General features: G+C 34.4%; 1 protein-coding gene and 1 long non-coding RNA gene across 2 annotated transcripts; one reads left to right on the forward strand and one right to left on the reverse strand.

The window, feature by feature from the left end:
- Nucleotides 1–476: 476 nt before the first annotated feature.
- On the forward strand, nt 477–4013 carry LOC149544759 (protein trichome birefringence-like 24). Its single transcript, XM_089795338.1, has 3 exons — nt 477–1384; nt 2441–2718; nt 2843–4013. The coding sequence occupies exons 1-3, from the start codon at nt 865–867 to the stop codon at nt 3617–3619; spliced, it is 1575 nt and encodes a 524-aa protein (XP_089651464.1). The 5' UTR covers nt 477–864; the 3' UTR covers nt 3620–4013.
- A 6156-nt stretch (nt 4014–10169) lies between these two features.
- LOC149544760 (uncharacterized) lies at nt 10170–15975 on the reverse strand. The gene is made up of 2 exons (XR_016355296.1): nt 15841–15975; nt 10170–10412 (listed from the first exon to the last, which is right to left on the reverse strand). It is a non-coding gene; the product is annotated as an uncharacterized LOC149544760 (long non-coding RNA).
- Between the last annotated feature and the right edge of the window lie 354 nt (nt 15976–16329).

Consider the following 16329-nt stretch of genomic DNA (forward strand, 5'->3'; position numbering starts at 1 on the left):
TTGTTAGAAATATTATGCTTATATATATATATATATAGATTAAAAAAATTGTTTTAAAGTGTATATTTATTAATCTGCACTATCTGTCCATACTATTTTACAGATCGGTATTGCAGTGTTCATGTTGCGGTCACATGATTGCATAATATTTTGCACTTAAGATTGAGCTGTTAAAATGTGATCAGGAGAATGCGTAAGATTTAACCTCATAGGACTGGGCTATTTATGTTGTCGGCAGACTCACGCATTGACATTTTAAACATCATAGATTCAACTGTTAACATCAGGGTAGGTCACTGAACATATAAAACTATTCCCTTTCACCAGCAAGACCAATGTGACGCATTTAGTTGTTGAAGTTGATTTTCAGATCAATCATAATCAAGAGTTTGTTGCAATGCCAAGCATTCTTGTTAAATGAAGACATTACAGATACCAAACAATGATTTAAATAATGTCAAAATTCATTTGTAAACAAGTAAGGATGGAGGTTAGAAAGGTGAGAAAGAACAAAGAAACGAGGGATGAGTTGATATATTACAGTAAAATCAAGAAATTCAACAAAAAAGATTGCCTAATGCGCACACAAGCGTGCGGGCAGGTAATGTCTATACCTGTCAAGATTGTTTGTTGCAAGTGATTCTTACACCAAACAAAAATGAAAACAAGAAGACTTCATTATAAAGTTCAGTTCCAACAAATTGATAAAGGAAAAGAAAATCCATTGGAATGCAGCTTTCTAGTAACCTATGATTTGCAAGGAGTCTAAGGTTCCTGATTTGTGTTAAGAACAATGTACCAGCAGGGCTTCAAACATGATCTTGTAGTTTGATAGTTTACAAATTGCCATTTATTTCTGGAACTATGGTTAACATGGATTCTCCAATTCGGATTGGAATATCAAAACTGATTTTGAATAGGAAGCTGTTTCTGGCATGGATTCTGGTGGTTTCCCTTCCCTTTGCAATGGTGATTTCCATTTTCAGTACACCCAATTGGTTCTTGATGGAGGGGTTTGCGGAAATCTATGGAGTAAGCGGCCAGACATCGACTCACAGTTCTGTTAGTCCGGAAAATCTTGCACCTCAACCCATGTTGGTTTTCCCCACACAACCACGCAAGGCAGATGCCAATGCCATGCATTCATTGCTTCTCAATGATGGGGTGAACACCTCAAGTAGCTTTGAGGACAGAGGCCAAATCAAAGAGATAAAACCAAATGATGGGGTGAACACCTCAAGTAGCTTTGAGGACAAAAGCCAAATCAAAGAGATAAAACCAAATGATGGGGTGAACACCTCAAGTAGCTTTGAGGACAGAACCCAAATCAAACAGATAAAACCAAATGATGGTGAAGGCAAAGCTTCAAAGGGCACTCAATCAGGTATGTTAATGTTTTGGATTTGTGGGAAACTAGGGCAATTATACTAAATAACATTTAAGGGGTTTAGTTTAGTTGGTTGCAGCAATGAGTTCTCATTGTGGAGACCCTGGTTCAAATTCTAAGAGGAACATCTTTGTAGGATTTTAAGTTGTGAATCTTGGTCTTCCATTGGCTTTATTTTTGTCATTGTAAAATGTCGATTCTAAGTTGTGACTTTTGGCCTTCCAATTGTTGTTTCTAGTGTGGTATTAGTAAAGAGCTCTAATACGCTTGTGAGTTTCATATTGTTGCTCTTAAAGAACACAAGATTTGTAAACGATCTTCAATATATAATAATGTCATCCTTTCCAACTGCATTTGGTGCCTATTCTAGCTTAATTAGTTTGTTTCTTTGTCAGAATATTTGTGAAGAGAATGTGCTACGATCTTCATCAGTATTAGATTGTTTGTAAAAATATTGCTTGCAATTAAGACCTACTTTCGAAGTATTAAATCTACTTTTTATGGAGATTGGAACAATGTAAACAGGAAATTGAGTCCGTCATATAGATATGACAAATGTCCATGATTATATTCCACAAAGTGCACACACAAATCAATTCATAGGCTTGCAATAGCATTTAAAATTCCAGTTTTCAAACAAACATTTCTTCAACACGCATGGATAGGGCTGCCAGAGGATTATAATGTCCATATTAAAAAACCAGGTCTCTATTGAGATCTCTGCATGTACATTATTGAGGCCACAATCGTTTTCTGATATCCATGCTGTAAACCCAACTATATAAATGATTTAAGCTTTCCACAGAGACCTATAACCTTTATATTAGAAACCCAACTATTTGAGTGAGATTTCTGTACAAATAACTACAGCTGTAATAAGTTTATTATCCCGTCAATTGATAAACCAAAAGTGAGTACTAATTCGATACACCTAATTGTTGTAATCTAGATCCATCTCTCTAAATTCTATAATCCAATTATAGATTAGTGCTTTATATTTCACCTGTTGATTCACATGTGATCCAAATTAATTTGCATTTTAAATGATCTCAGGCAAGTGCAACCTTTTTAGAGGGCAGTGGGTCCACGATCCAGAGGGACCTTTTTATACAAATGAGAGCTGTGCTCATATTCAAAGTCAGCAAAATTGCATGAAGAATGGTCGTCCTGACAAAGAATTTTTATACTGGAGATGGAAACCAGATGGATGCAACATTCCACGATTCAATGCTACATTGTTCTTAGAATTAGTTAGAGGAAAAGTTTGGGCTTTTGTGGGTGATTCAGTAGCCCGTAACCATATGCAATCTCTTTTGTGCATGCTTTCTCAGGTGTATAATTTTAAACAGCTCTGAACTGAACACTGTTACTTGAAAACTTTAATTTGTAATCTCTTTATCATCCCTGATTTTCTCAGGTTCTTTACAATATCTAATTCAACCTTGTCCTGTGCAGGTTGAACAGCCAAACAACACATACAGAGATAATGCTAATATATTTGCAAACTGGTACTTTCCATCATATAACTTTAAACTGAAGGTTGTATGGTCGCCGTATCTTGTAAAAGCAACAAAGGAAGAGTTCAAGGGAGTTCCAAGTGGAATTGCAAAGCTCCACCTAGATGTTTTAGACCCAATATGGGTGGATTCGCTCCCATATACAGATACCATAGTTCTATCAACTGGACCTTGGCTTCTACAATCAGGTGTCTACATTGTGAAGGATGAGGTAATAGGTTGCCACAGTTGTGAAGGAGTCAATGCCACAGAGATGGGCTACACTTTTGCATTTAGACATGCTGTTAGAGCTGCACTTGAAGGAATCCATTCACAGCCAGGATTCCATGGAACTGCTTTTCTGCAAACCTTCACAGTAGATCACTTTGAACATGGTCACTGGGCTGAAGGAGGCACATGCAATAGAACAACGCCCTACAAAAGGGGTGAGGTTGAATTTCGTGGTGTTAAAGAAGAGATGTACAAGATTGTTATAGAGGAATTCGAGAATGGAACAAAGGAAGAGGCTCCTAATGGCTCCATGATAAAGCTGATGGACATTACATACTGTAGTCTACTAAGACCTGATGGGCACCCAGGAAAATATAGAGATATGAAGTCTTTGTCACAAAACAAAGCTAATCAGCCTGTTCCAAATGACTGTCTACATTGGTGCTTGCCAGGCCCAATTGATGCATGGAATGAAATTTTATTAATGATGCTCAATGAACCTTAATCATTTTTCGGGTGTGTTCAATCTCTTTCAACATATTGCCTAGGATGATTTCAATATGATTTTATAAGAGCTTGTACACATCTTCGGTATAGTTCTTATGGTGTGGGCCTAGAGGCACTTTGATTTGTAATCTCGTCTATGGAGCTTCTTTTGTTCCATTTTTTAACTGTTCTAAAGTAGTTTAAACAGAGGTCTATTGCTTCAATCTATTCTACAACAGTTTGAACAGAGGCCTATTATTTCAAATTTTCAATGTATTAGGAGATTCACACATCAGGAACTTTGTATAACTATCACTACATATTGAATCGTACATTGATGAAGCCAGAGTCTTTGTTGGAGCTGTGTTAAGCCTCATTAAATTTATGATTTATCAAACGGGAGTTTTGTAAAACCATGCTCAACTTCAAAGCAGTCTTGCTCTGAGAAAAGTGCAGGTAAATTGTTTCTTGACTATACAAGGAGCAATTAATTACATGCATACATCTTTAAAATAAACATTCACACATAATCAAATACATGCATACTTTTTAAAATAAACATTCAACCATACACTGTACTGACAAAAAAATAATTGCTGATATTTGGTGAAATTTTCAAGCTCATTAAATGTTTAAAATGTTCTGTAGAGAACAAAAAAAAAAGTTCCAAATAAGGGTGAACTTCTGACATCATTGTTGACCATGATAGCAGGAATATACTTTTCATTGTGAAAGAAGGCATTATTCAAGAAATACATTTGTAAGTGAAATCTTAATTTTACAAATTTAGAAATGGAATTATGAAAGATGGAACATAATGTAGTTTTCAGGTTCTCTTCCAGTATTTGAGAATCGGCAAGGAAATTTATTTCAGATTCCGTTCCAGTGGAGAATAATACGTAAAAGTGATTAGAGGAACACTCCACAGTAATAGAAAAATGTGAGGGAAGTTGAGCCAAACAAGTAAAATCAGTCAATCTATGTCCTTAATGTTATTGCAATGCAAACATAAGTTGGATGCAAGAGCACCCTACCAAATTTCACTGCATAATCTCATTGCAGCTCACAACAAAAAATCAGAGCTCAGCTAAGTCACACACTAACTCAAATTTCCAATGTTTTGAATCGAATCTACAAAAAGTATCAATACTAGCAGTCCCTTTGAGTTCACAATTAACACAAATTGATATTGCAAAGTTCATGACACCATCTTGAGACTTTGTGATGTCCACTACAACATATCACAGGGTTGTATAGAGCCAGAGAAACCTCCAAGAACTGCATCAAGGTTCTTCAGCACCCGATTCTACATAGCTGGATTTTGGACAACGTACAGGTTTCACAAGATGTCGGCTTGCAACACTTTGTGACTGATGCAGGTAATTCCTAAAGTTTCAAACTGATATTTAAACATCTATTGGTGTCATTCAGAAAACATATAAGCGATAAATAGAGAAATGATCTAGAGAATCAACTAGCACATCAATTAGTGATAGTAGTAATGATAGTCATATCTTCACAGATAAGCTTGTAAAAAACCCATGACAGCATGCTAGCCACTCTGTAATTTGCATTTGGCAGGCTAGTATGCCATAGAAATATTTTGCAACACTGAATCAATGAGCCATTGTTTTGCTCTTCTGTGTTAATCCTATTCTGTCAACTCCAAGTTGCACAATCAGGCAGTCCTTTCTTGAAGCTCTCTATTTGTGACTGCATTAAGTGGTATCATAGAAAAAAAATTATTCCTTTGAGATGAACAAATTGTCAACTTGGGTCATGTCAACAAAACACCGACTATGAGACAATTAAAACCTTGTAGCCGAATTGCTGAACTTACACAATTGCACCAAACTCAAGGAAAGATGCCACCGAGGAGAATGCTCGGTATGGGTGATGTTGGAAGAATGGAAAAAATGGTAAGCCATGATGAATCAATGAAGAATCCAATTGGATGTTGTAGAAGATAGGAAAATAGGTCTAAATCATAGACATGAGAATGAGAGCAATGATGAATTAAGAACTTAATCTACAGATCTGAATGAAGAAACTCTAAAAGAAGAATCAGATTAAATCAAGATGCTGACAACATGAGTTTTCTAACTATGAGGGAGATTAGCATTCTAAGAAATTGATAGATTGGATATTTGATGTGGAGGAGTACTTTGAGTATGAAGGAATCGAAGAACCAGAAAGAGTGAATTTTGCACAAACCAAGTTGAAAAGACATGCTACAATTGGTGGAAGGAAATTCAGTTAGATTGGATAGGAGAAAACTAAATGATGCATAAAGTGAGATAGGATGTTGATAAAATTGAAAAATCAACTCATACCTATTCATTATGAACTTGAACTGTTGAAGAGATTGCAAAAGCTGAGGCAAAAGAACAAATCAATGGAGTACTCTGAACATTTGCATCAAATGATTATAAAAAATTTGAAATCCACGTAGCAGAATATTGAAATCACAAATTTGGTCATCGCTGTCTTCTAAGATCAAAGGTATTAAGGATAATTTGTTTGTTTTGGCAGGGGACTTCAATGCTATCCTTTCTCCAGCGGAGAAGTTGGGTGGGAAGGGATGGTTTAGTCAAAGCCATCAAGATTTTTCTGATTTTGTTCTCTCAAATGATCTCCAAGATATGGAGTTCAAAAATGGTGAGTTTACTTGGACCAACCGTCAAATGGGATTTACTAATATTGCAGAAAAAATTGACTGCTTGGGAGGATTGGGGGGATTCTGATTGGTTGTGTCAGGTGCAGCTTTTGCCACTCATTGGGTCTGATTTGTCCTGGGATTTGGAATGATTCTACGCCAAAAAGAGCCCCTTTTAGGTTTGAAAAGATGTGGTTGAGGGAGGCTGACTTCTTGGATATGGTTAAATTCTAGTGGGATTCTGCTCCAAGACGTTTGAGGTAATCTCACTTTTAGATTTTTAAAAAGTTTCAATATGTAAAAGAACAATAAAAGATCTGGAATAGAGTTGTGTTCAAAAACATCTTTGCTGATAAGGTCAAATTGGAAAAGGACTTAGTGGATCTGAATGAAAAAATAATGCATGGAGGTATGGATGATATTTCCTTTATTCAGGAAAAATATTTGAAAAAGGCATACAATGAGAATTTACAGAGGGAAGAAACCTTTTGGAGGCAAAAATCTAGTGAGTTATGGCTAAGAGAGAAGGGGACCATAATACAAAGTTCTTTCATAACTCAGTCAAAGAAAGAAGGGCAGTAAATAAGATTTTTCCTATTAAGAATAAGGATGGCACAGTGTTGACAGAGGTTAATCACATAAATAAAGAGGCAGTATGGTTTTATTTAGAAATCTTTTCAAAAAACTCTGAGGATTTGCAAAATGATGATGGGCTATTGGATGTGTTCCCTTCGATCATAACAAAAGAACAGAATGAGATGCTACAAAAGCCTCTTTTAGAAAAGGAGGTTAAGAAGGCTCTATTTAATCTTGGAGGTGATAAGGCTCCATGCCTTTATGGGTTTCCAGCTCTATTCTTTCAGAAAGCGTGGAATATTTTGGGGAAGGATTTGTGGGAAGTTGTAGAAGAATTGAGGAAAGGTGGTTTCATGTTTAAAGATTCTAACAACTTTCTCTCTTATTCCTTAAAAAGGTGCTAAAGATTCCTTTGATGATTTTTGGCCTATTGCCCACTGCAGTAATATTTATAAGGTCATTTCCAAAGTTATTGCTAATAGGTTAAAAATGATCTTACCCTCAATTATCTCAGGGGAGAAAAGTGGTTTTCCCCTGAGAAGGTCTATTTATGAAGGCATCATTGTAGTGCATGAAGCAATCCATTCTCTGAAAATGGCAAGAAAGGCAGGAATGATGATAAAATTGGACATTAAAAAAGCCAATGACAATGTGAACAGGAAAAATCCCTAATGGCGGTTTTGAAAAAAATTGATTTTGCAGCATCTTGGTGTAACTAAGTCTTTAGTTGTATCTCAACCCCTCGCATATCTATATCGGTTACTGGTAGTCCTCAAGAATTCTTTAAGACTTTGACAGGTATCAGGGAAGGTGATCCCTTATCCCCTTTTTTATTTATAATAATGGCTGAAGTGTTGGGCAGATCCATTAATAGGTTTAAGAGGAATGAGGATTGGAGAGGTCTAAAGATTGCTAGAGGTATTGTTCTAGTTACACACTTACAGTTTGTAGATGATAATTATCAGATGGAAGAAACTTCAACTGGTGAAGCTAGAATCATCAAATCAATAGTAGAGGTTTACAGTAGAGCTTTGGGTCAATATATCAACTAGAATAAATCTTTAGTTTTCTTTTTTAATACTTCCCTCCCAACTCAAGAGCACATATGTAGAATTCTTGGCATGAAAGTCAGCTCTATGCCTAATAAATATCTTGGGATACCTCTGTTTAGAGGTGCAAATAGAGAAAATCTTTGGAAAGATTTAATTGATAGATGTGTGAAAAGATTGGAAAGCTGGAAGGGTAGATTGACTTATGCATGGAGAATTTTGCTATTACAACCAGTCATCTCTGCTATTCCTCTTTTCTCAATCAGTTGTTTGAAGATTCCTATGAAGGTGTTAAAATATATTGATCAAAGGTTGCAGAAGTTTTTTTGGAATGGTGCACAAGATGAGGACAAAATCCAATCAAATAAATAAGGATGTGGTAAGGTTTAATTCAGAAATATTTTCAAACAACTTTGAGGATTTGCAAAATGATGACAAGCTATTGGATGTAATCCCTTAGATCATAACAAAAGAATACTATGAGATGCTACTAAAGCCTATTTCATAAAAGGAGGTTAAGAAGACTCTATTTAATCATGGAGGTGATAAGGCTTCAAGCCCTGATGGGTTTCCGACTATATTCTTTCAAAAAGCATGAAATATTTTGGGGTAAAGATTAGTGGGAAATTGTAGAAGAATCGAGAAAAGGAGGTTTCATGTTTAAAGATTTTAACAACTTTCTCTCTCTTATTCCTAAGAAAGGTGCTAAAGATTCCTTTGATGATTTTTGGCCTATTGCTCTCTACAATACTATTTATAAGGTCATTTCCAAAGTTATTGATTATAGGTTAAAAATGGTCTTACCCTCAATTATCTCAAGGGAGCAAAGCAATTTTGCCCCAAGAAGGTTTATTTATGAAGGCATCATTGTAGTGCATGAAATGGCCCACTTTCTGAAAATGGCAAGGGAGGCAACAATGATGATCAAATTGGACATTAAAAAAGCCTATGACATGTGAACAAGAAATTCCTAATGACAGCTTTGAAAATATTTGGTTTTGCACCATCTTGGTGTAACCAAGTCTTTAGTTGTATCTCAACCCCTAGCATATCTATATTGGTTAATGGTAGTCCTCAAGAACTCTTTGAGACTTTAATAGGTATCAGGCAAGGTGATCCCTTATCCCCTTTTTTATTTACAATATTGGCTGAAGCGTTGGGCAGATCCATTAATAGGTCTAACAAGGATGAGGATTGGAGACGTCTAAAGATTGCTAGAGGTATTGTTTCAATTACACACTTACAGTTTGCCTCAACTCGTGAGGCTAGAAGCATCAAATTAGTATTAAAGGTTTACAATAGAGCTTTGGGTCGTTATATCGACTAGAATAAATCTGCAGTCAACTCAAGAACACATGTAGAATTGTTGGCATGAAAGCTGGCTCTCTGCCTAATAAATATCTTGGGATACCTTTGTTTAGAGGTGCATATAGAGCAAATCTTTGGAAAGATTTAGTTGATAGTTGTGTGAAAAGATTGGAAAGCTAAAAGGGTAGATGGTTGACTTATGTGGGCAGAATTTTGCTATAATGATCGGTCATCTTGCCAAACTTAAATAGTATGTTTTATTTAAGTATTTATATATATAAATGATCTAATGAGTTAATATATTAAGACTAAATATAAATTTGAGTTATTCTATTTAAGCTTCATAGTACAAATAAATGTCATTTTAATTAAAATGGTAAAACTATATACATTTACAATTCTATATATGCTTAGAGAGAAAGAAATGGTAATTAGGGGGAAGACATGGTTAGGGGAGGACAGAGATGGAAAAAGGAGAAGGGAGAGAGATGACTTAAAGAGTGATGATAATTGGGTCACAAAATAGGTGGAGATGGGGATGATGAGAACTAGAGAGAGAGAGAGAGAGAGAGAGAGAGAGAGAGAGTATCCATTGGGAAATTCATGTGAAGTTATTTGTTTGGAAAATTTGTTGAAAATAATAATTCATGTGAAATTGATCTATTGAAAAGTTTGTTGAGATATTTTGATTCTTGTGAAATGGATATTTGATTATTAGTTATTGCTTCCTGTGACATGTATATTAGTCGTTGTTATGATGGGAATTGAAAAATCAATATCTTAAAAATTGAAAATGATAATGTAATATTTTACCTACTAGCTCAAAATTGGTAGAACCATGATTGCTAGACTAACTGCTAAAATAGAATGCTTGTGATCATGCATTTGGTTATGTGAAACACTTGATATTTCATGTATATAAGTTACATTTTATGGTGAAAAGTAAAAGCATCGCATAAGAGCAAATATATACCACAATATTTTCTGAAAATGTAACTTCATTTACGAAGTGTTCATCATGTTTCACACAGGCCGTGAAACTAACCAATGAAAATAAAACAAAATATGACTTATACATGTAAATACAAATGTGGAAAGTAAAGAACAAGAAACTAAAATGGGTCATGGGTGCCAGCCATTGCTTAGAGTGACTGGTCGCGTTGTTGGTTGTTGTTTGTGCACTTGTTTTCATTGTCTTGCTTTCCATACTCTTGCTCCAAATCCTGCAAGTATACCGGAAATGGGTTAGATCTAAAAGATCTAAGCAATGGCTAACACATCTTGCCATAATATGCATTTATACCCCCCACTCGCTCCCCCTCCCACCTGCATATGCATTTATATCCAAATCCCAAGATCCTAATTTATTTCCTAACATGTTTGTTTCCTATGCATCATCCTATCTTTGATAGGTATGCAAGTATAACCATAGGCTCCCCTGAGGGTTATTGAGCCTGGTGTGCCTATAAGAGATAGGATCATCAAAATTAATCAAAAGTACCACAAGAGTATTAAAAGGACGTATTCATTTATGAAATCTTTTACTCTTACAACAAACAAAGCTACAACAATTCTATATCAGTGAAAAGAAAAACATAATATCAAAGGGGCAAGCCAAATTTTGATTTGAAACCTTTTATCATCTTAAATATGCAAATCATATTTTTAACAAAGCGTAAAGTTGTTTAAGGGGCAATGTATTTTGAAAAGATGAAACCTTACAATTAATGAGAATTTTACAACAATGAGTATGAAAGAAAGCACAATATCATATTGGATTAGTGTAATAAGTCTCGAGTACAGAAAAAAGAAAATGAGGTAATCATATAAACAATGATGAAACATCTTAAACACTAGTTATGCAAGTGATTTTTTCAGAAAATGCAGAGTTATATCAGCAATGCAAAGGTGATCAAAGACAATTTCAACACTCTATTAATAATCAAGTAAGGTGAAGTTAACAAGTTAGTGTTGAGATTATGGGTGTTGCACACATTGCATATATTTTTATATTGTATTATTTTATTTTATTATGTAATATTGCACCTAAGAACACTTAGATGGATGTGCAACATGGAAAGATTCCCACGGGATATTCTTGATGAGGTGTATTATAACATTGTGATAATATTTGGTATAATTATTTAATATTGGGGAAAAGAATAAAATGCTCAATATCAACTATGGGATCAATGGGTTAGGTAGCACATGGTTTTAACATGTGGTTTATGTAATACCACTTAGTGGTTTTGTGAGACTTGCTATTATAAAAGAAGCCACAAGGGTAGTTGAAGAGACGAGATAGAAGAGAAAAAGACAAAAGGTAAAAACGTAAAAAGGAAAGTCGAGCAAAACAAGGCTTGACAGGGTAGCCAAGGTAGCATTTGTGAAGGTTGGAAGCATGGCATGAGATGTGTGGGTTCATGCTTGTTCACATAGATTGTTTAGTTGTGGCTATGGCTTTGAAGACTTCAATGGTTGTATTGCAATTGTGCTTTTGCTGAATAATATATGGTGATGAATGTTTTTGGTGGTTGGATTTTTTTGGATTTCCTAGGGTATATCTTGTGTCACAATTTTATGGTATGTTGTCTATTCTCTTGCATGTGGATTTCAATTACATATTTATTTCAGATCTAATATGGGTTATGTAGAAACAATTATATTTTTTTTGTGAGTTTCCTTATAGTTGGAAGCAAATAGAGCTACTTTTGACAAAGTAATCATTATAGTCTTCCATAGGTCTCAAAGATGCATTTCCTTACTGATATTTAAAAAATGATTAGAGTGCTGAAAACAAAGAAGATTGTAATGTTTCCTTTTAGTATTTCCTTATACTAATCCCCTAACAAGGTATTTATAGACTCAATTTGGAGAACACAAAGCAATTTTGATCTTAAAGTGATTTTCTTAAATTAACAGAATAAGAAATCATCCAAAAATATAATTATTTAATACAATGTCAAATATTTAATTTATAACTTCTTAAGTGTAGGAGGAGAAACTATAATAAGGTGCCCCGTTACCAAATCATGGGCCTCACCGTTCCCCCTTATTATTGTTATCTCATTCCGATCATCATCTGCAAGAAAACACCTTTGTATGATGCACCCTATGATCGCTCCACCACATGCCTTACCTAGTGCCCTTGTATGATGTAGCCCAATGCCCATTCCACCGTGGGCCTTACCTAGTGCCCCTGTTTTAGCCACATAGTCCATTCTGTCACCGACCTTATCTTATCTCTGGATCATGATTTTATTTATTTAATAGTTTAGGATTCATTAAATTATCAATTTAAGACATTTTCTTTCTTAATACATCAATATAAATTACTCCCATTATGTCCAAGTTCATATATCCCACTATATTTTATATTTAATAACCATTTTTTATTTACGAGAAATTACTTTATTGTTATAGATGGAGGGCACTATTGAGCTCGATGTTTGTGTACGTGTTAGTGTTCACGTCACTACTTACGTTGAAGCGATGTCCTTGTGCTTGCCAATGTGAAAACCATGGACGATCGTATTGTGTTTTAACATACCCCACTTGTCCCCTTTTTGACTCCATATAAATACCCCCACGTCTATTTTGATTGGACGTGTCCCTCGATTATGCTCCATGAGTAGGTAGGTTAGATAATGGTTTTTATTGATTTATGTATTGATTTAGATTCATATATTTGTTTGTATTTGTTTATTGATTTGATATATATGTTTATTGTATTAGTTATATTTGTTAGTATATTGATTTATGTATTGATTGTCTATGTTTTGCTATGTTACTCGAAAATGCGTTTCCACCTCTAAGACACAGGTTTCGAAAACGGGGACGGTTTTGGGGATGGGGGGATGCCAGGAAACGTTTCCAAGCCCTCCCCACCTAGATAGGAAAATCGGAAACGTGTCCCCGAAACACAGGAAACGGTCAACAAGTTTCGAAAACTTGTTGACTGTCTTGGGGATTGCATTTTCGTTTCCTAGAGGTTTCCAAGACTTCTAAAAAAGTTTTCAATTTTTACCACAAAAAATAAATAAGCCACCTGCAGACCCCGCAACTTCAAATATATTAAAAAATAAAACTTTTAATGTTTTTTATATAGACTTAGGTTTGTTAATATAATAATAACTCAATGTTTTCGTTTCCTATCTTAATGTTTTATTATATATAATCATAACCTTGCATCCATTATTATATGTAATCATAACCTTGCGTCCATTAATAATTATAATAACTGTATACTTCTGCTGTTACATGATCCATTATCCCCACAGATATCATACAGATCTCTTTATCTTTTATGGTTTAATTTATATTACAGATCTAGTTTAACTTAAAAGTTTAATTGTTTAGGTCTTAACTTTTCAATATTTTCATTTTGTTGAAAGTTGATGTTTTTCATGACTTACTAATGGTATTGTAAGTACTTAGATGATGATTGAAAGTGATTATTTGAATTTTCTTAGAGAATTGAAAATGATGCTATTTAGAATTTTGATTTTCTATGATGACTCAATTAGATGCTGATTGCTATGCCCTATGATCATTGATGAATCAATATGTGATGAATGAAATTGATAATTTTTAACTATGTTGCTGTGATGAATGTAGAATTGATGAATATTTTTGAAAATTCATATATATATATAGCCGTCCCCTGCTGTCCCCTATTCCTGCAAAAAATAAACCCGTCCCGGAAACTTGGGGTAACATAGATGTTTTGTTTAAGTATTTGTAATATAATTATAAGAGTCAAGTGATCAATATATTATCAATATTAAACATATTAAACAATTTATAATTAAACTTATATTTCATCCTTTGGCTAATTAAGGGAATATGACAAAGATATCAAACATATAAAGCATTTTTGTTAAAGGATAACAACATTGTAAAGGAAGAAGAATATATGCTGGAGTAATGAATTACAAGCTATATTTTCATATCATAAGAGAGCTTCAAGGATATGAAGTTCGAACTAAAATTTCCCATAGTTGTGTCTGGACATCATGACATCAATATCTTCATTTAGTAACTGAATTGATCAGCAAATGCAAGTAGAAGGTAGTTGTACATGGTAATCGGCTATAAAGAAGTTCTATGTGCATGATTTTTTTTGTAGAATTTAAGCACGAGAGAAGATGAATTTTCCAAAATCGGCGAAGTATGTGTTAAAGGATAGGGGAAATGCTGCCTACAGGAATGCGGTCATATAAGGAATAATGTTGCTCAGATATCAAGAGATACAAGCTACAGTAAAGTGTCAAGGCAGTGATATGGAAGTTCACAGTTGCAATGGAGAAGTTAGACAAACTCAATAACTCAGAATGCAAAAAGACCAAATGAACATCAGATCTGAGACAACATGCTGATCCAGAATCTCTACAAGAAATAACATGTCATAAGGTTTTGTGAATTAAATAGGACTGAATAATGGAAAAAGAAGAATGAAACCCTTACAATGAAAAGCAAGGGTATCAAGGTCTCAATCTTCATGGTGAAACAGTGTTCAAGATCATAGCCACAAGAACTCATGGTAATGATCGAAGAGGTTGTGTTTTTTTTTTATCCTGTAGAAAACATGGAATAATACATACAATGTGTTTGAAAAAGAAAATTAATTCCTACACTGGAAATGTTAAATACACAGCTGTGATAGAAGAGTGGGGTTTGAGTTGCTAAGGAAAAGCCCCAAAAGAGAAATCACAAATTCTATGGTAAAATTCAATTATCTGATGTGTGTGAAGCTTTTCAGACAAAGTAAAAAAGGCAATATGTTAGAAGAATCAACAATTGTTTCCAGTCAGCATCTAAAATTATGGAAAACTTTCTACATAAATAATGGGTAGAAATTACCAATGCATGAGGGAAAGTCAGGTACCAAGATCTCTTAAAGGGAAAAGAAAAACTACAAATACAGCTTGCAAAAGTAGATTTTGTAAACAATTTGAACCCTCAATGGCAACAAATAATAGAGCTTTAGCTACATGAATACCCAAAATGAAAGAACACTATCGAATGGCAAAAGAAATCAGTAAGTTAATGTTAGATTTAAAGGGAAACATTGAATTTGATGAAATGTCGCAAGCCTCAGAGTTCAAGCTGAACAACAAAATGAAAGGGAAATATGTAAGCTATACCCAATTCGAGTCTGATCTCCATAATGCACTTTTTTGTAAAAACCCACAACTTCAATGCATGAAGAATACAGAGATAAAGAATTTCAAAATGTATAAGTTGCGGCTAGAGAAAAGACACAAGAGAGCTGTGCCATGAGGCATGTGATAAAAGGCGATAGGAAAATTAAAACTTGTCAAAGAATGAACCCAGTTCGGGTTATGAACCGAAGGAGCAAAGAAAACAAAATGCAAAAAACCCAGCAAACTGGAGTCCTTCAAGAAATGTTTCTATATCAGATCCGTCTACAGCTAGAAGTAACAACTAAAAAAATACGCAGAAACATAACCTTTGTGCGTGTGAATAATGGAAATATTTCGCATTTCTGCTACAAGGAACAATTAGAGACAAAAAAATCCTGGGCAAATTTTTGCAAATATTCAAATTTATAGCTATATGAAAAGACAACAAAAGAAGCCATCAACAGAGAGATTTATTAGTTTTCCACCAAAAAACAGCGACAATTACCTGTAGAATTTGTGAAGGGAGAATACGAGCCCTCATCATGGCGTCAAACTCCAGAGTAAGCAAAAATGCAGAGAAGAAGGAAAAATGGTGGTTTGAACACAAACATCAAATCCTAATTTTTAAAAATCTTTTAGGGCCCGCTTGGTTGCGGGAATTTGATTGGAATAGGAATGGAGAATTGGAATTTATTTTCAATTCTCTGTTTGGTGCGTCAAAGTAGAATTGAGAATAAGAATTTATTTTTAATTTTCTATTTGGTGCATCAAATTAGAATTGAGAATTAGAATTCGTATTCCTAATTTGACCCCAAAATGAGCATATGTCCATTCAAAAAAAAACTTATTATTGGAATAGCTATTCCTATGCTTATTTTAACTTTTTCTCATTTGATAAATTTTGAAATCCGCTGCACTCTATTTCCCCTAAATTCAGACGATTTACCCGATGCGCAGTGAGTTAAAGCATCCATTTCTGTTGCAGAGTTTAAGT

The sequence above is a fragment of the Cupressus sempervirens genome, chromosome 8 (genome assembly GCF_028749045.1).
Source record: "Cupressus sempervirens isolate cs-2001-9-10 chromosome 8, ASM2874904v1, whole genome shotgun sequence".
In the NCBI taxonomy this organism is placed as follows: domain Eukaryota; kingdom Viridiplantae; phylum Streptophyta; class Pinopsida; order Cupressales; family Cupressaceae; genus Cupressus; species Cupressus sempervirens.